Genomic DNA, 22,883 nt, shown 5'->3' on the forward strand with positions numbered 1-22,883 from the left:
CTACTGCCACTCAAAAGCCGGCGTCTTGTTCGCGCTGAGCGCGCTTCCGTTGGCGTCCGACCGATGGGTGGAAGCATGGACGACACTCGCAAAGAAAAAAAAAGTTTTTCGCTCGTAATTTGTAGCGCCGGTCCGAAGTCATAGCCTTCATGGGCGTTGGCTGGGACCGCGCTGACAGTGCTTATCCGTATTTTCGAATTAACAGGGCTCGAATTAACGAGTATTTAGATGCGAGTTCCGGAGGTTGCGCAGAAAAGAGGGTAGGCAGCCGCCAGCGCGGTCGCCAACCCCTACCCTCGGGCCGCCGGCCACCGCGCCGGTGATGGTGCCATTTAAGCTTTACCCACTTTTCCAAGGTTTTATCTAGTTCCATCTTCTGTCCCCATTTAGGACGTACGCAGCTAACTATGCGGAGGAGGTGCTTTTTTTTTTTTGACCACATGCTGTGTGCCAAGCCGCCCAGACGCGGTGGCGCGTAGTCGAATTATCCGTAACGGAACCGACTCGCTTTCGAATTAACGGGCTTTTTTATACACAGATCTCTATGCAGCTTGGCCGGACCAAGTAGTGTAGTTCGAATTATCCGAAAATTCGAATTATCGAGTTTTGAATTAACGAGCTTTCACTGTAGTTGAGTTGCCAGAGTGGCAGCCAGGCGGCACTGTAAATCAATTTTCGGTTTCCGGTGCTTTGCTGCCTCAGCGATCTGCACAGTCGACAACTTGTCTCGGAGGCTAGCTTTAGTTGACAAAGCAACAACTAGGTGCCATTAGGTCACAATTTTTCTGGCTCCGTTTCCGTTGTTTGTCTAGCTCGTGGCAGGCGCTGCTCGTAGTGTTTTGATTGTTCGGTGCCGCGACCCCGACGTAGCGCGCGTCGGAGCGCGCCGAAGCCGTCCACCCAGAATGCACCGCGCACGCCTCCCACGCCACTCCTCCCCCTACCCCCATCGCCACTCGCATCCTCTCCCAGGCGGCTTGTCGAACGAAGCTCCCGAACTGTGTCGTCGATCTGACGTATCCGACCACAACCGGCTCTCGCCCGCGCGCCGAGAACGTCGGAGTGTAAACGCGCCAATGCCGAAGTACAAAACTCTGTGTAGCGGCGCACTGTAAGTAGACTGGAGGACGCGGCCTAGCGGCTAACTACCGCGCCAAGCAGTCGTGCATCGATAACTACTTCAAGTGACCGTTTTTCAGGCAAAATAAAGGTGCAGTGTTGATGCAGCCATGTTTCGTACATTTATTTCTCGTTTTTCGTCGATTTTTGATAATTCGAAAACCCGGTTAATTCGATGATTTTTCGCGGTGCGACGCACTTCGAATTAACGAGGTTCTACTGTACATAATTGTGTCACCTTTTCACCACATATGCTTCTGCATGTTCTGCTGTGCCTGCTGTTTGCAGCTGAATGATGCCAAATGGCCTACTGCGCCAGTTGCATGTGCTTAGGTTGGGAGAAATGTGTTTCTGGACGCCCATTTCATGCATCATGTTGACGCCATTTGCAGTAGGTCCATGAATTCGATCAAACTCGTGTTGGTGTGGTGCAAAATCAAAGTGAAACGTTTCTTCAGCATTGTTTGCTTTGGTGTCGTTTTGTGCACCTCCTTGCACATGCAGAAAGGCTTGAGCAAGCTTATAGTAGAACCTCGATGATACACTTGTGTTGATACAAAATTTGGGATGATACAAACTCTTAAAATTCTCCGACTGAGGTGCATCGCATATAGTCTGCAGACTTTCAGAATGCTCTCTCACACAACTATGCATCATATGAGCCGTGTCCGTATGAGCTGTGTCCGAACCCTCGAGCACTAACCGCTGCCTGCGCGTCGCCGTTGTTTGATTCCTAGCCACGCGGTATGCACCACGAGCAATGAGCCATAAACAGATCTGCGTGAATGCATTTTCATGCTTCCGCGTACAGACTTTGTTCCTTGCGAATGATATGAATTTTGATGATGCGAATATTCTTTATGACCCTGTGAGATTCGTATCATTGAGATTCTACTGCAGTAGCCTGTATATTTGGTATCCCTGCTACATTTTGCTGTCTTTGTCTTTCAGGGAGTGTGGTCGACGCCGCCTCAGAATGAAGCTAAGCTGAACCAAGCTTTCAGGGTAAGTGGCACTCATTGTTGACACAATGTTGGCCTCACCGCTAGTTTGGCAGCAAAGTAGGGATGCATTTTCTCTCTCTTTCTTTGCAGGAATGCAAGAACGTTATTCTCATCTACTCTGTCAAAGAGAGCGGCAAGTTTCAAGGTGATCACATTTTCCACCATCTTACCACTTTCCGTAGTTGTTGTTGTCATGATGTTGGTCTTTATTTGCTGTTTTTCGAGGAAGCTGATCTCGTGCCTGACATGAGACTTTAGGTCTTCACTAGAATAGCTAGGCTGTTAAGCTGCTCAGCGTGATGTCTCAAGTTTGACTCCTGCAGCCTTGTGCTGGTATGTCAGGACTACATTTCAGCATGTCCATGTGCTTAGGACATTATATGAGTTGATTTGAAAACTGAAGGTAGTTAAATTTAACTGCAGTTCTCCAGTGTGGCGATCCTCTTTAGCGCAGGTGTAGCTTTTGGGTGTGAATTCGAATAAAATACTAAATACCTTTAGCTGGAGCTTGTGAAATATGTGCTTAGCAGACTTGTGATCTTGTAGTGGGGGCAAGATTTAGTTTTGTGTCTATCATAGAGATTAATACCCGTGCCACACGCGCACAAGAAATGGCAGTAAATGCTTAAGGCCTTAAGTTTGTTAATGCCATTATTTTCGGAGTTGGTGCTACACGTACCCTTTTAATGCCATTATCGAAAGTGACGATGACGATAATGCTTGCAAGGTAGTCAATAGTTTCATCTTAATATAAACATTCCTAATGAGCAGAATATATCGGGAATGATGTTCAAATGTAATGTAAAAACGATTTTCCAGAAAATACGGCTGTTCCTGCTTTACAAGTCGAAAAAGTAGCCATAAACTCGCATGTCAGCACATAAGTCGAGAGTACCAGTCAATAAGGCTGGTTAAAATGGCGCTCTTCGCATCGAAAATGCGGTTTAGGTGCCTCATCTGGCTGAAAGATTAACCATTTTATAGTGGGCTAGGCAGTTGTAACTGACAAAGCTGCATGCTTTTCTGCGTGTGGAATGGGAACGAGAGTACACATTGCACGGGCGAATGAGTTGTGGCAAACTCAGTAGGTCGCGAATGGCAGTAAGGCTAATGCCATTAAATTTATGCATGTGGCACCGCACGAATGCCATTAAAACTTAAGGCAGTAAGCACTTAATGGCATTAAATCTGTCCGTGTGGCACGGGTATAAGCCAAGAGCGCTGCATTGGCTGTAGTTTAATTTTTCTTTTCTTTTTTTTTTTCGATCAAGAGCAAAGGCTTAGTTGTGTTTTTGCTTGGTAGGCCATTAATAGTGTTCAGGCACGATTGGATCTCTAGAAAAGAAAGAGTGAATATAGCAGCCACTGTTAGAAGACCCATGTGGACAGGCAGCCAGACCCTGGACATGGATAACATTCCCATTGGCCAGCTTGTAAGTGAGATAGTTTTCGGCACCAGCAACATTTACCCCTCGACAAAGGTCCCTCATACTGCTGTCGCTGTAGGGGAAAAAGGCTCTCTTAAGAAAGCCGAGAGCATATCACCATCATCATCTGGGTGTCCACTCCAGGACAAAGGCCTGTCCTAATATGGTAAAATTTCTTTTGTCCCATTTGTGGCCATCTTATCAGAGCACACTTCCGAATCTCATCTCCTCTCTCGACTCGCAGTGCACTGTTACCTTAATGGAATCTTCGATAAAATTGCACCACATTTTCTACGAAACCTATATGGTGCGCAGGGGCCCACAGTAGTGCAGTCCTATGTGCACTGGTGCAAATTACCGAAAACAAAATTGTGTACTGGTGCACACCAGTCTGACGTTTATTGAAGGCACTATAAGGGATCATTGGCTATATCTGTTTGCCTCATTAAATGTCTCGTCGAGGTTCATCTTTTTCTCTTGTCTCCTGCTGGGGTATCAAGCATGTCCCAAGTGTCAAAACATGTCACGGAGAGGACATCGGTTTTTGGAGTGCGTTGGCCCCAATTGCATTAGGTTACTTCGCACTTTTAGGGGCTTTTCAGTGGAAAGTGTGATGACAACACACCAGGCAGCATTACTTCAAGCAGAGTAGCTAACAGGCTGGACATCCTTAGCCATGTGTCACTGCGTGTCACACAACAAAATTTGTAACAAGATCATCACATGGAGGGCCATCCAAAACTGCAGTGACATCGTTGAAAAGGGGCAGAAACTCTCTACGCAGGGTTGGCTACTCTAGCTGTGCAAACCATTATGCTTTTAAAGGTGCACTGAAGAGGAATCTGAACTCGTCTTTTCGCTGCGGGAACTCGATCTACACGTTCCAAGCATTCTTAGAAACTTCGATTTATTGCCCTATGTGGCCGATTTCCCTAATTAAATCGAATTAACGCCCAGCTCCCCCCTTTATTTTTGAATTCTCCCTCGTACGGTGGGCGGAGTCGACCAACGCGGGGAGTGCCTTTCACCCAGTCCCGTGGCGGCTTGCTGCTCTACCATCGGCGGAGTAATACGTAGTAGTCCGTAGAAGCAAATAGTCCGCGCGTATTTTTATTTCTGCGGGCTTATTTTGCGGCTATATTATCTCGCAAATGAAACCATTTATTCGCGGAAACCTAAAAAACAAAATGAAGCGAAAGCAAAGCCTCCACGGAGCTGGCTGAAAGGCACTCCCCACGTTGGTCGACTCCGCCCACCGAACGAGGCAGAATTAAAAAAAAAAAAGGCGGGAGCCGGGCGTTAATTTGATTTAATTAGGGAAATCGGCCACACAGGGCAATAAGTCTCATTTTCTAAGAATGCTAGGAACGTGTAGATCGAGTTCCCGCGGCAAAAACATGAGTTCAGATTCCTCTTCAGTGCACCTTTAAGCAGTTAAGCGCCTGGTCTGAGTACCATCCGTGGTGGCGAGAATTTTGTGGTGGCAGACTCAAGAAACGCCCTAATGCTGCAGTGGCAGTGTCACTGGGTGCATGAGACAGTGTATCTCGAAGAGATCTCTTGGGGAGGCGCAAAGGCTTCAAGACAACCTCTGTTGTGAAGGGTTTCATGAAGAGCGCATTTGTTCTTGTCCTTTCTGTCTTTCCTCCAGGCTTTGCACGCTTGGCATCCGAGTCGAACCACAACTGCCCTCCAATCCAGTGGGTGCTGCCGCCCGGACTGAGTGCCAGAGCCTTGGGCGGGGTGTTCCAAGTGGACTGGATCTGCAGGTGAGACATGAGGAGGTGTGGGATGGCGCACTTGGGATGCACATATGACTGGGATTGCGAAGGAACCGGAGAGCATGTTTTCCAGAACTGTGTACAAACAGTGCACCCCACTTCACCTTAAGGGGTGACGAAGGTCTTAAAGGTGCACTGAAAAGGAATTTGAACTTGTCTTTTTGCCGCGGCAACTCGATCTACACGTTCAGAGCTTTCTTAGAAACTGCGATTTACTGCCCTGTGTGGCCGATTCCCCCAATTAAATCGAATTAACGTCCGGCTCCCGCCTTTTTTTTTTTAATTCTGCCTCGTACGGTGGGCGGAGTCGACCAACGCGTGGAGCGCCTTTCACCCAGTCCCGTGGCGGCTTGCCGCTCTGCTATCGGCGAAGTAATACGTAGTAGGCCGTAGTAGCAAATAGGCCGCGGGTATTTTTATTTCTTCGGGCTTATTTTGCGGCTATATTATCTGCGAATGAAACTACTTATTCATGGAAACCTAAAAAACAAAATAAAGCGAAAGCAAAGCCGCCACGGGACTGGGTGAAAGGCGCTCCACGGTTTGGTCGACTCCGCCCACCGTACGAGGCAGAATTAAAAAAAAAAAGGCGGGAGCCGGACGTTGTTTCATTTTAATTGGGGAAATCGGCCACACAGGGCAATAAGTCACTGTTTCTAAGAATGCTAGGAGCGTGTGGATTGAGTTCCCGCGGCAAAAAGACATGTTCAGAATCCTCTTCAGTGCACCTTTAAAACTAACTTTTTTATTTATGGCTAGAATCTTATGAAATTTTGCACACAGATGCGTTTTTCTCTTTTGATTCCAAATATGTAATCATAATTGAGCTAGCGGTCTTAAATCTTACAAAGTCTAGAATGTAATTAGGTAATTGCTTACGCAGCTTTAATAAACTTTCTGAATACAATTTGTTGCTTTTAATGACATGAATTGATGGCCAGAGAGTTGCCATACCCGGTGACATTCTTAGTTTTTCTGTAGGATAGGATAGGATAGGATAACTTTATTCGGCTCTAGCACAAGGTTTTTTATGGGGTCAGATGAGTCCATCCGCAATGGTCGGTTGCCCCTATTCCAGGGCTCCACTGGATGCTGCCGTCAGCTGAGCTCGCCGTATCAAACCGATCTGGTCATCGCGGCAGTCGCTGGAGAGTAAAATTATTTCATCTTGATATACTATGTCGAGAGTAAAAGGTCGCAGTATTTGACACTGCAACTCGTTAAGGTAATTGTAAACTGCCGTTTATACGTGGCCTAAACAAAAGAAGTAAGAATGTCATCGGGTGCGGGAATTCTCTATCAATTCATGTAAATAAAAGCAGCAAAATGCAATGAGAAAGTTCATTAAAGTTGTGTAAGAAATTACCTAATTACACTCTAGAATTTGAGATAACTTTTGATCTGAGACCACCAGCTCAGTTATGATTACATATTTGGAATTAGAAGAGAAAAACACCTGTGTGGAAAGTTTCATGAGATTTTAGCCACAAATAGAAAGGTTAGCAATAAGACCCTCGTCTCCCCAGTAACCCTTTTCCCATTGTCAGCAGCGCTCAACCTTTTAACCAGCATGCCACAGGGAGAATGAAGCGAGCTAAAGGGGCCATAATTCGTGGAACTTTTTTTCGTCTTTATTTATTTCTGACTGTCTGTCTGCATGCACATGTGCAAGAGACAGGGCAGTTCTGAAATTCCTCGTGCTTTTTTCATTTCAGGCGTGAGCTTCCCTTCACAAAGACTGCTCATCTGTACAACCCGTGGAATGATGGAAAACAAGTCAAGATAGGCCGTGACGGACAGGTAGTCAATCATCAGCGGCTTTCTCAGTGGCTGCTATGTTCTTTTTAGACCGCTACTCTTAGGCACTTGTCCGTGGCTTCCACGTTAGCGTTGTCGCCGTAACCGGTTGTACAAGTAGCAGAGCGAAACAGCACCTGGACGGTGGATGCCATGGGAGGATCCCAGAGTGTGGCCAGCAGCGTAACACTCCACCTGCCTGCTGTGAAGAGCTACGCTCAAACTTCGCATTACTGGCTATCGTAATCGTCTGTCAATTTTTGCTTTGCCTTTGTTGACTGCATGTTTGAGTTCAGGCATGGACCTGACTCAGAATCCTCCTATTCTCTCTCTTTTGCCTTCCTTTTCCCCATAAACTATTTTCCTTACCTTAGAAAAAGTGTCCTTTCTTTTTTGTGGGTTTTTCGTTACTTTCTTTTCTCCAACAGCTGTCAGGTTTGCAATTTAAGTCACTACATCAAAGTGAAGCTGATTGAACATGTTTTAATAATATCAGTTTTGTTGGGGTGTTTTTTGTTTTGCAACAAAATTTTTTTGTTAATTGGAACCTGTAATTTGCGTCATTAAGCTGCAGGCGACACGGATGCCAGAAACGTTCCTTGGAGCCAACCCGTCCATTTGCATATTGTGCAGCGCTGCCCGTGCGGCTTTTGAAGTGACATGGTTGTGTTTTCGCGCCTTCAGTTATCCGTGGTCGCACTGTAGGGGCGATGGAACTGCACCAAAAGCTGCAGCAAGAGCAGCTTGTAGCACCCGGGAATGTAATAGCGGGCTTCTACTGTATCTGTTTGTACACTTGACAGTAGTAGCCTTTGCGAGTTTAGAGCATGGGTGCTATAGCATTGGCAGGGGCAGAAATGTACGTGTTGCTATTGCAGTGTGCTGCAACACTCATTTGTGTTCATCCTCCTTCGCACTTGCGACAGGAAATTGAGCCCCGAGTTGCCGAAGAGCTGTGCCGGCTGTTCCCCGCGGACGAGCTTATCGACCTCCGCGGCATCCTGCACCGCAGCGGCCGCTCCTCTCGCCGCAGCCGCACGCACCACCGCCGCTCTCCATCGCACCGCTCCATGTCTTCCTCCCGACACCGGCGCCACCATCGCTCCAGCGGAGGGGACGAAGCTCGCCTGCGCCTGGCGAGGTTAGGCCCGACGGCGGGACACTTGTTGCTGTGGTGCCAGACTGTGTGCAGCCCGTGCCGTGGGACTCTGGAGGGTGGCTGAGCGTGTATCGCAAGGCTGCCTCCCCTTTGGATTGGGCAGTGCGCGTGCAGAGCATTTGTGCATGGGCGGTCGCGGCGGTGGCTTCCGCTGTGTTGTATGGTGGCCTGCCGAAGGAAGGGCGTTAAGAGAACGAAACCAAGGCGCAGGCGGCTAGAGGCCAGTCGGTGACGAGATGCTGGCCGCATAGCAATCTGTCTAGCTTGCCTGACCTTCAGCTTGAGCAGTGTACTTGCAGATAGAATAGGAGTGGGGTAAATCTGGTTTCAATGTTGGCAGAAACGCATTTCTTATGATCTATGTCTGCAGAGGAACCACCTCTTTAATCTGATGGCCAGAGGCAGTGATTTAGCATGACTGATTCTGTTGCTGTTGGGAGCAGTGGAGCTTAGGTCATTGTAATTGTACCAGGCTCTGTTACTCGCCTCTGAGAAGGTTGTGAATGCTGAGGCAATATTTTAGAACAGCGTAGGCTTTTATAACTAGCCCGTACAGCAAGAAATGATAATCAAACTAGGCTTCTGCGGTCAACAAGGCGCTGAGTTTACCACGTTGTAGTTCCTCTGCCTAAAACTGACTGCTGCTCTTTATCCACGTTGTACTAGGATGAGCGCAGGACATGAGATGTCACCTGCTCATGCAATGCTCACCATTTGCCGTTTTTGTTTTTCCTTTTCGGCCCGTTGCGCCTGGAGATTTGGCGTGCCTCCAGTCCTGGACTGTGTTGTGATGTGAGGGAGTGCTCCCGTGACGCCGATTGTCACACAAGCCGCCTTCCGCCCCCAGCTGCCGGGACTTATTACCACGGCTCGTGCTATGCCCCCCCCCCCCCCCATTTGGAGATGAAGTTATCATTGTCGAGAGAAGCAGCGCCGCCAGTTGCGAGGGAAGGGAGGAGGAAACAGCATATGCGAGGGCAGGGGGAGGGCTGTTGCATGGACTTCTTCTTGACGACTCGAGTGCGTTCGCCCCCCCGGAAAGAGGTGGAAGGAGCTCGATCTCTGGACTTTGGTACACCGGGTGGTGTGCCCTCTATGGCAGTGCAAGGATTGTGAACGCGCCCTCTTTTAAGTGAGAACGTGAGGAGCAAAACTGTTGGGTGCGGTGGAAATGTTTTTCTTTTGTTGTTGTTGGGATTTTTCTTGGGGGTTGGGAGAGTGGGTAGTGGTTGCCAGTAGCAAGCGTGAAGAATTTGTGCGCGGCGTGTACGTGGAAGGAAAGGAGAAAGAGGTGCACACGTTTGGACTTTTTTCGGAGCGGGTGGCGTTCTCGCCCAGCCGACAGCCCACCTCTGTCAGCCGGCCAGAAGGCTGGAGAGAAGGAAAAGGTGCCTCCTCCTCCTCCTCCTACCTTTCTCTCATTGCCCTCCTGCTGCTGGAACTGTTTATGCCCGTGCTGCCCCCTATGGGACACTCGGTCGGTGATGTGTGCGCGAAGTGAGACACGTGCGGGACGTTACGCAGGTCGCTTGGCGGTAGGTGCGTGCTTTCTGTACCTTGCTTCATTATTGGCACTTCTATCACATACCTCTTTTTTTTATTTGCTCATCCTACTTTGTGAGCTTTTAAAGCTACCAAAATGGGGTGCCCTTTCATATGTACAAACAATTGGGTGCCTGTATAGGCTTGATTCGCCGTTAGTGTAGCAAACCAAAGCCTTAAACATACACGCTAAAGAGGCTCTAGCATTTTCTGAATAACGATTTGGTAGCTAGTGTCTCTTTATGATATGAAGTTACATTAATATCGAATACAGTGTTGAACAAATTTGCAGTTAAGAGATCTGCGCTTGCGAGTTTAATGAAGCACTTAATTGTGCATGAACGACAAGGCCAGCTTTAATTTATTGCAGCTTTGAAAAATTTCGGCATGACGTGTAGTGCATGTGATGTTGAAGCTTCCCTAGTGATAGCTAACTGAGTTTTGAACAGTATGCTTTTCTTGTTTTGTTTGGGACATGTGGTATTAACCAGTGTTCCCCGATTTCATTTTTGGGAAGCAAAATTTTTGACCCCTAGCTTTCAAAGTGTTACTGTTAGGTCTCAGTCTGCCTTGATGCACGTTTTATCTCAAAGGGTGTCTTGATTTGGGTGCCAAGCATTATTGTCGCATTTTAGGCCAGGGCACACCCCCTGTGTAGAAAACGGCTTAAGTTTTGAGACTAATGTAGCAAGCACCTATCGCAGATGTCTTCTGTCTATCCTTTTTCTGTTTCTCCCTTTGCTCTTGTCACCTCTGCTGTTTTTGCAGGTGCGACGCGAATCGCAAGTGACCGCCAATTTCTAGTGGCACAACGCTTGTAAGGGTCGGTTGTGTATGACCACAGTTCCAACTGTGCTGTCACACACTTGGCTTCAGTGTGACTGTCTGGGCAGGTGGTGACGGTTTTGTATGTGTGTGCATGTATGTTTAATTGGCCTTCACTTTGCACCCCTTGCCGTTTTTCCAGGCTGCATAGTCGGCGGTCCCGCAATAGCCATGGTTCACACTCCCCTCGTCCAAGGCACCGCAGGGAAGGTTCCGATGATGGTAAAGTCTTGAACGGTGGTTTTGTCTGAGCACTGGCACAGCTGAACTGAGCCGTGGCTGCTTGAATTCTGTTTCATTCTGGACACAGCGAATATCTTTGTTGCGTGCAGCTTTACTGCTTGCATACCTCGGCACCATGAGAGTTGGCTCAATCACACTCACACACATGGCCACCTGCACTCACATCCACCCACAACCACTCACTCGCACTCACACTCAAGACCACTGACACTCATATTTACTCACTCACATCTACTCACACTCACTTGCACTTACACTCATGACTACCGACACTCACATCCACACACTCGCGTCCACTCACACTCACAACCACTCACTCACACTCATGACCACTCACACTGATGACCACTGACACTCATAACCACTCGCACTCACACTCATGACCACCAACACTCATATCCACTCACTCACTTCTACTCACAACCACTCACTCGCACTTACACTCATGACCACTCACAACCACTCACTCACACTCATGACCACTGACATCATATCCACTCACTCGCACTCACGTCCACTCACTCATGACCATCCACACTCACATCCACTCACAACCACTCACTCACACTCAAGACCACCGACACTCATATTTACTCACATCTATTCACACTCACTTGCACTTACACTCACGTCCACTCACACTCATAACCACTCGCACTCACACTCATGACCACCAACACTCATATCCACTCACTCACATCTACTCACTCGCACTTACACTCATGACCACACCAACACTCATATCCACTCACTCACATCTACTCACTCGCACTTACACTCATGACCACACCAACACTCATACCCACTCACTTGCACTAACACTCACAACCACTCTCACTCATATCCACTCACATGCACTCACGTCCACTCACACTCATATCCACTCACATGCACTCACGTCCACTCACACTCATAACCACACACACTCACATCCACTTACTCATGACCACCGACACTGCTATTCACTGACTCGCATCCACCCATACTCACAACCACTCACTCGCACTTACACTCATGACCACTCACACTCATGACCACTGACACTCATGTCCACTCACTCACACTCACGTTCACTCACTCGCACTCACATTCGTGACCACTCGCATCCACTCACTCGCAGTCACACTTGCTTCCACTCAAACTCATCACCACTCACAGACGTGAGTGTGAGTGAGGCGATGTGAGTGCACTCATGAGTGAGTGTGCCAACCTATGACGGCTTGCACTCACAAGTATAATTCCAATTCATTTCTATTTTGGGTGTGTATGTGTGGAGAGGCTCGTAATCATTAGCACATGGCTCAAATTTGATTCAGACATTGCTGGGTGTTGTGTGAGCTGCAATTACGATGCAAGAAATTTTCCGGTGATGACACTGTGCTGCATCCAGGTCACATGTTGCCAAATTCATATCCAGTAGACGCACTTGAACAGGCACATAGAAGTGCGATCATATGACATGATATCATCCTTCAATGTGTTGGCCGTGGGAAGACAGTGGCAGTCGGCAAAAACTCGCCGACGGTTATCACACCTGTGTTGCGCAACATTTAGTGACAGCTGGCTGTGGCGGTATATGCGTCGTTTGCCACACAATGCAGTGGTGCCCTCCTTGCTCAGAGGCACGCATGGCGCAAGCACTGGCTACCGCCACTGCACACGGAAGACTACAGATCCATAGTGCAGCAAACAACAGCGACACATCCCTTTGCTCCTCGGTGCCTTTTTGGGTTATGCCTACACTGAACAACCGAGAAATGTGCCCATAACAGCCGTTGCTGCAAAATTACCTCAGTTTTGTCACACTTTCGTAAACAAGGGAGTTCTAGGGTCTGTGTGAACACTCACTGAAATTGCACAATTAAAAGCGCTCATTTAGGTTCCTCACCACCACAAGTATCCTTCAGGTGCTCGCGCTGGTATATGCACAGTTTATGTCCATGTGCTATGCAATGTCAGCACACGTTAAGAACACGAGGTGGTCTAAATTAATCTAGAGCCCTCCACTATGCTGTCCCTCAAAGCCCATGTGTTGTTTCAGGACATTAACGCTCGCAATTCACATTTGTAGGTACTTATTGACCTTGACGAAAACAGGGATTTCTTTTCTCGATGCAAAGATAAAAGCTTGGTTAGAAAATGTGATGAGACAAAAGGAAAAGATTAGATATTGATTATGCATGAAAACATGGTAGTGAGAAACTGTTGTTTCATGCCTTCTCATTCCTGTGTGCATTGGAGTGTTCACCACCTTCACTTGCCACTGCTGTCTCTTGTATTCTTCTGCACTGCTTAGGTTACCGACTGGCTCGTCGTGGAAGATATGGACCTGATCATGAGTTAGTATTTGGCATGTTTGTGCCATTCTTCTTATTTCGCTTTTTTCGGTTTTATCAGACTCATAATAAGATGGATAGCGAGAAGGATAGCTTCACAAATCTATTTGGGCCCGCTGTGCAATATTTTATTTATTTTTATTTCATATGCACAGTGATGTCATGGGGGTGAAGGAAATGTGCTGCCTGTTCGTGGGGGAGGGAGGGCAGACATAGTGCAAGTGGAACATGAATATCAAAAAATGACCATTTTGTTAGCCGTGTGTACATAAGTAACTAAAGCATCATCAATATGTACTGCCAACATAATGCAGTTCTTAATTTATAATGCAGACAAATGATCGCAAATCAAAAGTGTTTCAACACAAATGTGAAAATTTAGGCCAGTATTGATGCACTTTACATGTTTATATATGCAGATTTACATGCATAAATGTAAATCTGCATATATAAACATGTAATGTGCATCAATACTGGCCATGCATAAATGCCGCCGCGGCGGCTCAGTGGCTATGGTGCTCGGCTGCTGTCCCGAAAGACGCGGGTTCGAACCCGGCCGCGGCGGTTGAATTTCTTTGGAGGAGAAATTCGAGGCCCGTGTACTGTGCGATGTCAGTGCACGTTAAAGAACCCCAGGTGGTAGAAATTTCCGGAGCCCTCCACTACGGCATCTCTCATAGCCTTAGTCGCTTTGGGACGTTAAACCCCACAAACCAACCAACCAACATGCATAAATGATAAGAAACTGCTTACACCGGGCTATTTAAGTCTCTGCTGTTTTGAGCCAACGGTGCATACTGAATTGAATGCTCAACTTGCTTCCACACCACGTTTTCATAGAAACTGCGTAGGATTGTTAGTCTGAAACATGAGCAGAATGGTAATTGGATTTCAAAAGCAGGTGTGTTTAGATTGTTTAGATAACTGGTAAAGCTTTGAAGGCAGAATTGGACTGACTAAAACTTTACTAGTATGCATTCATATTTGAAGATAACAGTGCAGTGTCAAAGCCAGCAGCGAATTGAATTTTCAGTTTCTGGGGTTGTACCAAACTGCCAGAGTGCTGTGTCACATTGAGTTTTTGAAGTAGGTTGAATGCAAGTATAATCTTGTCTTCCTCCGTGTATGAACCCCAAATTGCAGAAGATTTGGAATCATGCATCACCTTTCTATTGGGACTGGTTTGGCGTGTTGGTTCAGACTTTTTGCAGATTGCCAAAATCGGGGAGAGGAACTATATTCCTACCTTCAAATCTTTATGGCTGACTGTAGTGACAGCTTTAGCAGACCAGATGAGTGTTCTAAACACACAAAATGAGTATTGCAACTTTTTTAGATTTTTAGCGTAGCGTATTAGTGTTGAAGCAACAACAATGCCCAATGGGTTTTATTTTGAATCTTATGAAGAGTTTAGAAGTAGACAACTTGTTTTGTTTCACAGTGGGCAGTCTATTGCTTTTTGTATTATTGTTATAATTCCATCTATCCATAGCAAGGGGGAGTTCCAGTGGTTTACCGGGTTTACCTCTCTGTCTGCTCAGGTTATGCAATACGGTTTCACAGGTGCCACTGTGGTTGGTCTAAGCTTTTGAGGTGTGCGGAACGAATGCATAAAAACGCGCTACTAGAACACTAATACTGAAGTTTGCAGGACAGAGGCCCTAGGCCTTTATTGGAACCAAGCATTAAATAATGTTTCCTTATTCTTTCATTGCAAAGGAGCAGTGTAAAAGGACTAATAACACAGACTGGCAAACAGTGAACACTGCACTCTTAGCAAAGTGTGCGTATTAAATAATGCAAGAAATATGTACTTGTGTAAACCACAAATTCTTGCACGCCGTATCGGTAGAGCGATTCTTTATTGATTAGCAAAGTGCCCTAATGATTGCTGCGCAAGTTTGCACGTTTGACAGTGTGGAATGCCTTGACTCTCCTGCTTGTATATTAGCGCCTAGAGGGAACGGAAGTGCTTAAGGGGGGACACTGGTCTTTGACATAAAAAAATGACCAAAAAATAAATTTTCAAAAAATGACATTTGTGGCATCTACGACCATTGTTTTCCAACTGTGTCAGTTTTTTCCTTCAAGAAATCTACATTTTGATCATTGTATGAAATTCAGATCATCGTGTGGGCTGAATTTATGCAGGAGCAGACCAGTTTAATGGCATGAAAATTTTGGGCATTTGGCTGTCTTAGTATGTTGACATCTCAACATCTAGGACAGGTAGAGATGTCGTATTGTTCGTAAAGAGAAGCTAAAGGCACAGTGTGTGCACTAATTGAAGCAGGTTTGTTCAATCGCAGTTCAAAAATTTATAATTTTCCCAAAGTTTATCGATGCATTACATTCACACCTTGAACATTGATATTCCAAATGCTGTAATATTACTAACGAGGGTGAAATGGAAAAATGGTTTTGATTATTGCACTCTTTACCCACCATACTATGTAGCCATGGGTTAAAAATGATTTTTTATTGAGCAGTTTTCTTTGAAACCGAGATTCTAATGAATGACTAATTAAAATTAATTATCTTTGGAACTGGCTAATTTATGAGGAAGGTAATTTTATTGTTGAAATCAGTATAAAAACTGAGCAAGGTGGTCCAGCTTTATTAGGATTGGGCTAAGAATAAGGAAAATAGGTCTAAGACCTCTGTCCCCCCTTAAAAAGGGCATTTGCCCTCTTGTCATTGTCACCATGTCAGCGATGCCTGAACAAACTACTGGATTCTCTTTTATCCTGAGCAGTGTCCTTATGAAAATTGCATAAATTCTTCACAGGATGCCCATGGAAAGGTACCCCGTCAGGCGAGAGCCGCCATCACTGAATGGGGTAGGTGCACATCTGTGCAATTTCGTCCTCACTCGTGTAAGTCCCAAATCTAATTTTGGACGTGGATCCTGTTCAGGGGTTCTAGTACTTGTCAAACCAACTGCAGCCATTGTGGATTAATTGCGTAGATTCTTCAGTAACTTTGCCTAGTTTTGAGTCCTTTTCAGTTTATGCAGGGACGTAACAGTTTTGTTTTCACTTTTAAACTAAATCGGCTATTATTTAGGACAGAACTGCACCTGGTGCATGTACTGTGTCCTCTTAAAGCTGGTATTTCAGCAGTTCAGAAAGGAATTGAAACTAGTGTGCAGTGACTGACATTACAGTGGCAGAATGGCAAGAATTTAGTGGTACTAAATAGATTCGTCATTTATTGCATTGTGCTTACATAGCCTCGATAGGATTAATTCCTGCATTCACCACGTAATTTATTGAATAAAGACATTGTTACTGCTGTTCATGCAAATTTTGATGTCTCGGAATGAACTCTGATTTTCAGTGAAATAAAAAAATTAACGCATTTAATTGCATGCCATAGTGGAAGAAAATTGTAACTTTCTTATTCTAAAATGCCTACATTTCTGTCATTCTACCATGCTTGTCAAAGAGCTCTCATAGTTCCCATGCAGGCCTTGGCTTTCTTGTAACGTGACCGATCGGGAGGCTTTGTGGTGACTTCAGAAAAGTTGATAAATTACTTGTGGATGTAGTAATTGTATTTTTTATATCTGGAAAGTGTGTTGCAGTTTTCTGTGAAAAATATGCTGCTAGCTACCTTCATTATCTTTCGTTCAAAATTTAAGCAGCGCTAACTTTTAGGACGAATACACAGAGGACATGACAGGACGGGCGCCCGTCCTGTCATGTCCTCTGTGTATTCGTCCTAAAAGTTAGCGCTGCTTAAATTTGAACGAAAGAAAATGCATAACCAACTAGCCCCGCAACGTGTTTTACTAAGTGTACCTTCATTAATTTGGAAGATTTTCAAGCGTGTGAGCCATTGTGCCCATGGTGGTGAATTGGCTTGTATCATGTGATCATCAGTAGTTTACCATTTCTGGTTGATGTTACTGTAAAGCACAGTTAAGTGAAAAACCATGAACTAAACCAGGCCATTGGTTCTACATGGAGGGTTATTTTATTGAGCTTCTTGCACTACTCTCATGCTTTGCTCTGTTTTTTTATTGTTTTGTTGGCGTCTTTTTTGTGCATATAGAAATCGATCTGGGAGATACACTTGCAAGTATGACTGGAATGCTTCTTTTCTCAGATATCCATTTTGTGATAACGGCTACGTAGATTGCATGCATGCACCAAGGAGCTTGCAGTCCTGTGTAACCTCTTTGCGAAGACCCATCGACTAAGAATTTGTTGCCATAGTTATGTCTTTACTTCACACACTATTAGTACTGTGTTATTCGCAATTGAGTCAGTTTTGTTCGTGCAAAAATGCTGTGAAAGCTTGATAGACATTGTGGGTGAAGTTCATGTGGCAGTTTGCAAGAACATAATGCCATATTATGAGTGAATGCAAGGAATTGTGTTGCTAAGTTTGAGGTGAAATTTGCATCACTTGGAACAGTAGCGCCAGAAATGTTGTGTTTGTTGTGTGTGATTCTTTTCACTGACTTTTTAGCGTCTTATGGAAACAGTGTTTTAGATATCGTAATGAATGACTAACCCTGGCAGAAGGCCTTGCTGGCATTTACTTCTTATTTAAGGAATTTTATTTTGATATTTTTGCAGCTTCAGCGGTTTGGCAATTTTTTGTGTGTTTATCGTGTACGTGGTCCCATAGCCATCTGCATTGGTGTCGATGGACGAAGGTTACATGTTTGTTTGGCCAGAGTTTGTGGAGTGAATCCATTGTTATGGTGACATTTATGGAAGCAGCATGAGGTACCATAGTGGAGTTGTGGGGCTTTTCATTGTCACTTAATTTTTGATGGCTGCAAAAGCAAAGGATCAATCTTTTGCCACTTCCATTGTGGCTCAGTCTCACAAGATGGGCTGTTTTCACACACCTCTCTTCATATTAAACACAGAGGGCAGGCAAGCAGAGATGGGCCATGATGAGACCATGATGGGACCATGATGGGGCCAGGCTGTCGCAGTGGTCATAAAGACCATGTCTGTCTGGCTATGTTTGTATGAAAAAAAAAAAGTTCAGCCGTGGCGTCAGTTTTTGCTATAGGTAGCTTAGAAGTGCGCAAAATAACTTTTTTTTTTTTGTGGTGTAATTTGTTCACACCCTGCAGGACTTGCATCCTCCAAATCCACATTTGAAATTGCGATTTTGAAGTGAACTTGTGTTTATGCTTGCCTCTTACTTGTGTAGTTTGTTATGATTTACTGACAAAGTAATGGCTTGCACATTAAATTTGGGGTTGAGAAAAGGATGTCCAAGAGCCTGGTAATGTTGGCGGTTAACGGGACAGACCGGACTACTGAACAGTAGCCACCAAAAGCTGGTTGTTTTTGATAAGTTTTGAACGCTTTGTCAGTTATGAAATTTGTTTCGCCCTCAGGCATACCAAGACTACCTCAGGGAGTACCACCATCATCAGAGGCCACCCTTGCCGCCAATGCCCTATGGTCCACCGGTGAGTCTCCTTCCTCTTTAGCACTTGGCAGCTGCTGTGGAAATTTCTTATCAATAACGATAATCAAATGCACAAACTGTACACTTCATGACTGGAAGTTGTTACTGTGATAAAAAGACACACCACGAGCCTGACCATTCACCAACTAGCCCTACTTTCCGCTTTACTAAGTACAACATGTGCAGTGCGCAGAACAAGGTGAAAACTTGGGATGCTTACTAACATGCTCCTCATTTTGTATCGTACTTACTTGTGCAATGAACCACTTAGTTTACTGAAAAGTTTACTTCAGTTTGGGGAAAAGGTTCATTACGCAGGGAAAAAAAATTGACAGATTTTTTTTGCAAGAGTCAAAATTTTAATCATATGTCCGCCCGCCCGTTCGCTCGCCTTCTCGTTCAACCATCATCAACAAAAGCATGCGGTCAGCGACGTTATGTCATTGATGTTTAGAATCATTCGCTTCGGAAGGTGTTTGGTGCATAACGGCACGATCTAACGATTCTGTGATAGTCAGCGGCACGGTGAGGTGAAGCGAATATATCAAACACCGTCCCTGAAAGTCAGGTGTGGGTTTTGTACACGTGGCTAAAAATCTGCTGGATGTTTACGAGCGTGCAATGTAAATGTTTAAGCGTTAGCTAGGGTATGAGAGCAATTAGGCATTTTCAGTCCCGATCTCGAGCTTGCCAAATCAGGTTTAAACTGCTACACTTCTCTGTGATACTCGATCGCTCGCAGACTTTCTAAGCGTACGCTGGCATAGCCGGGCACAGAGCAGCGTGCCAATCAAGCCACTACCAGCGGCGGCGCTTCTATCAAGGGCATACAGCATCTCGGCTCTGTGCTATGCTTGCTGAGTGTTCCACTCTCTCATGAACACATGAACACGCCACGATGTTATTGGCACATGGCGTCTTGGCGTGCTGCCGAGTTCTGCACTACGGACTGCTTGAAACTGAGAAACATGCTTAGAGAAGCTAACGAACACAGAAATTCTTACGGTCAAAAGTCGTGGGTGGGTTCATTGAGCGAGTTGTTGGTCCATTACACACGTAAATGCTGCAATCAGTTTTCATGCTGTGAGTGTGGCAGGACATCATCAGTCTCCTGCTGACCAGCCCCGCACTGCGAGAAACTGGTGGTTTGACTTTTATCATTTCCATAGCCGCCTTTCCCGATGGATGCCATGGCCTATCACTATGACCGCACCATTCACCACATTGAGTACAACCATGGAGTCTCCTCACGACCTTCAAGGCCACCAGAAAAGCGATCGGTATGCGCAGCGAATTCCTTTTCTTTTTTTGTTCAGTTCACTCTTAATGAATTTAACCCTTGAGTCCTATGGGAAACCAACCAAATGGTCTCACCTTGTCGTTTTATCCGAGGATTTGTCTTAACCAAATTCGTCTTAAAGGAAGTCTAGATGCCATTGGCATGAAGGATAGGAAGAATCGGTAGAAAAAGACAGTAACATAGGAGAGAGCTTACTATGGTAGTTTAGATTTTTAGTGGCTCTTCGGAACGCCTCAGTTGCAGATCTTTTTTTTTTCTTTCTTTTTTATTTGAGACAATTTGGTACAAATTGGCTCAGGAGGCAACAGCAAAAGGCCCTGATGAGGCCTGACTAGGCTATGCCCCCCTGACAGCACAAGCAGCACAAGTGTGCATATGATTACACATCATAAGCAGACCAAAGTAAAACACATCAATACAGATTGCAGAAAGATACACACCGTCTTAGAAAAGGAAAATAACTTATTTGAACTGTAATAATACAAAAGCATTTTCTTATGTACTGCATCAAGTTTATCAGTAAACAAAAATGTTTCACCAAACAAAAATTGATAATGTGAAATGCAGTCCAGTGTGCATAAGTAATGGAATATGACCTATAGTGCACAATGATAATACAACATAATACAGATTAATAGCACCAAGAGTTGGCTGAGGAGTTTAACCCATGCACCTCCTGCTCAGATAAAAATATTGCTTTAACTTGCTTTTTCAATTGAACAGGAGACACAACAGAACTTATTAAGTTTAATATCATCATGAGTTCCTGATTTTTATGGTTGACTCATCTACTCACTGTCTTTTCATTTCCGTGACAGTATGAAATGACGGTCGACGACTTCATCAGGAGAACAGCACGCCCCCCGCCAAGCCGTGTCGAGCGCCGGTATCGCGAGCGACGGTGAATGGGCCCCCAAGTTGATCTCGCCGAAGAAGACCATTTCACATTCATCTTCTCATAGTTGTCAGCTCATCTTTATTTTTGACCGCTGTGGTTCTTGAGCCTCAAGGTCATTGTTGTTGTTACTGCACGGAGCTCAAAAAAGCCCTGCCAGTGCTGTCTGACATGACCCCATCCCCCTCCATACTTTGTACATAGAGTCCAACGTAGATGTGTGACTTGTGAAAATGAGAGATGTGCAACCCATGTGGTGTATGCATTCGCATTGTCTGGAAAAAAATGTGCTGTATGTATTATCTTTTTTATGCGTTAAAGAGAACTAACAAGATGTCGTGATTTGCTTTTATTTTTGTATGTTCTTCCCAAATGAACTTGCTCTCTACAACTGATGTGTGTTTTTGAACTCAAAAGCGTTGTCCCCCTTTCGTGACAATAAAATTGCTGGAGTGCATGGTAGTAGCTGTTCTTCACTGCATCTGCTACTTACTTGCCTCCACGATTGCAAGCAATGGTAGTAGCCCCATAGAATGCTTTGTGATGCAGAAGTCTAGTCTGCAACAGGCTTTACCAGAGAGGTGACTTGAAACTTCAAATCATCAGAATACATTTTGATGCATTGAAATGCCTTGCTTTCATACGGCTCTGCACGAGTCGGAAGTGTACACGATAGACCAATTTCACAAAGCCCACTTTGCATGTGCACGGAAGCATGACAAAGCTAGATAATGAAAGCAGTTTGTTCACTGCCGATGTCTTGTGACTCGTTCACCGGCACTTTCATCAGCTCTCCTACGCTTGGCTGCATTGTTAGAGAATTTCAGCCTGATGTGTGCTGCTGACTTGGCAGGAGTGGGCTTTCATGTTTATCTCCCCGTCTCGCTAACAGCAAAAACTTGAATGTCCTGTTTGACGGGTTTCCCGGACAGCATCATTTTTTTTCCTTCTTTGTGTCTTCACGGGCCGTCGGTGAACATCAATCGGGGCCCCAAGTTAGAAGACAGTTCGGCAATTTTCAATCCAAAAACTGTTATTACATGGATGGCTCGAACCCGCTGAGAATTGGGCGTGGGGTTGTAGTGACCGGCTGTAGCTTTCTTTTGCTTACGAAGTGCCACAACGCGCTCGTTGTCTCTCTCTGCTGCCCGTGCGGCCGAATCCAGTCTTCATAGGTCAGTATCGTCAGAGTCTCCATGCTACGTTGCCTTGTGTGGGACTGCCCAGGTCTGGAGAACAGCCGTCGGCAGCTGCGTCCGACCTGGGTACATACCTATGGAGACTATATGTATTTTATCCAACCCAAGACACACCTTTGCGACATTTTTGACTTGCGACATTTTTGACTTGCGACCACCAAGAATCGGTCTGTTTCTTTGGTTTTCCGCTCCGAACAGGTCTGTTTCTTCCAGGCCTCCGAGCTGTATCGAAACTGCGCATTGCGAGTTGGTGTCTTTTCACCTTTCGGGCCGCAGTGCCCGGAACTGTCAAGGTCTAACGTTGACACTGCTGTAAAAATGTGCATTCGTGTTCTCGCTGTCATGGGTATCGTTTCCAGCCACAAAATCCACATGACAGGCTAAATTTTGAAGGAAACAGTGCAAAAGACTGGTGGGACATGACTGCACAGTACCTGTGTAGTTCTGTTGCATCCCTGTCTTATGAGCTGTTTCCTTAACATGATGCACCAACCAGTCCGCCAAAAAGCCCGAATGCGGCGGCAAGATTGCGCAGACAAAGGCCAAAAGACCTGCCGGGAGGTGAAGGGCTCTGCACCCTTTGAGTCGCTGGGGCCATCACAGTGACGTGACCTCCACTCTCTCGTCTGCTGTGAAGGTACAGAGGTCTTGGCATGTGCGCCACTGATGTGACATGTAGTCGTGGGTGTTGCTGTCAACCAGTTTAGCAGTTAACATGATTCACTGATTGTTTATCCTCCAATACGGGTGTTACTGTGCCGCAGGAGCTATCTTTATGCTTCACTCAGCCTATAGTCAAAACTCAATGGCCGGC

At 45.6% G+C, this 22,883-nt stretch overlaps 1 protein-coding gene across 4 annotated transcripts in view; it reads left to right on the forward strand.

The window, feature by feature from the left end:
- The window catches only part of LOC149365505 (uncharacterized), a 38,622-nt gene extending 17,290 nt beyond the window's left edge, over positions 1-21,332 (forward strand). Inside the window, exons 10-20 of one of the 4 annotated variants that reach the window (XM_089543126.1) lie at positions 2,071-2,124; positions 2,214-2,268; positions 5,202-5,319; positions 7,047-7,131; positions 8,055-8,269; positions 10,797-10,876; positions 13,194-13,236; positions 16,022-16,109; positions 18,602-18,676; positions 19,845-19,955; positions 20,794-21,332. In XM_089543126.1, the coding sequence (XP_089399252.1) occupies positions 2,071-2,124; positions 2,214-2,268; positions 5,202-5,319; positions 7,047-7,131; positions 8,055-8,269; positions 10,797-10,876; positions 13,194-13,236; positions 16,022-16,109; positions 18,602-18,676; positions 19,845-19,955; positions 20,794-20,880 (1,011 nt within the window). In that variant the 3' untranslated portion in view covers positions 20,881-21,332. Of the gene's footprint in view, positions 1-2,070; positions 2,125-2,213; positions 2,269-5,201; positions 5,320-7,046; positions 7,132-8,054; positions 9,827-10,796; positions 10,877-13,193; positions 13,238-16,021; positions 16,110-18,601; positions 18,677-19,844; positions 19,956-20,793 lie in introns of those variants that run through there. The other 3 variants (XM_089543134.1, XR_016282877.1, XR_016282878.1) reach the window with 3 other exon arrangements.
- The last annotated feature ends 1,551 nt before the right edge of the window (positions 21,333-22,883 follow it).

This window comes from Amblyomma mixtum, chromosome 1 (assembly GCF_055824585.1).
Source record: "Amblyomma mixtum isolate Tamu chromosome 1, ASM5582458v1, whole genome shotgun sequence".
Lineage (NCBI taxonomy): Eukaryota > Metazoa > Arthropoda > Arachnida > Ixodida > Ixodidae > Amblyomma > Amblyomma mixtum.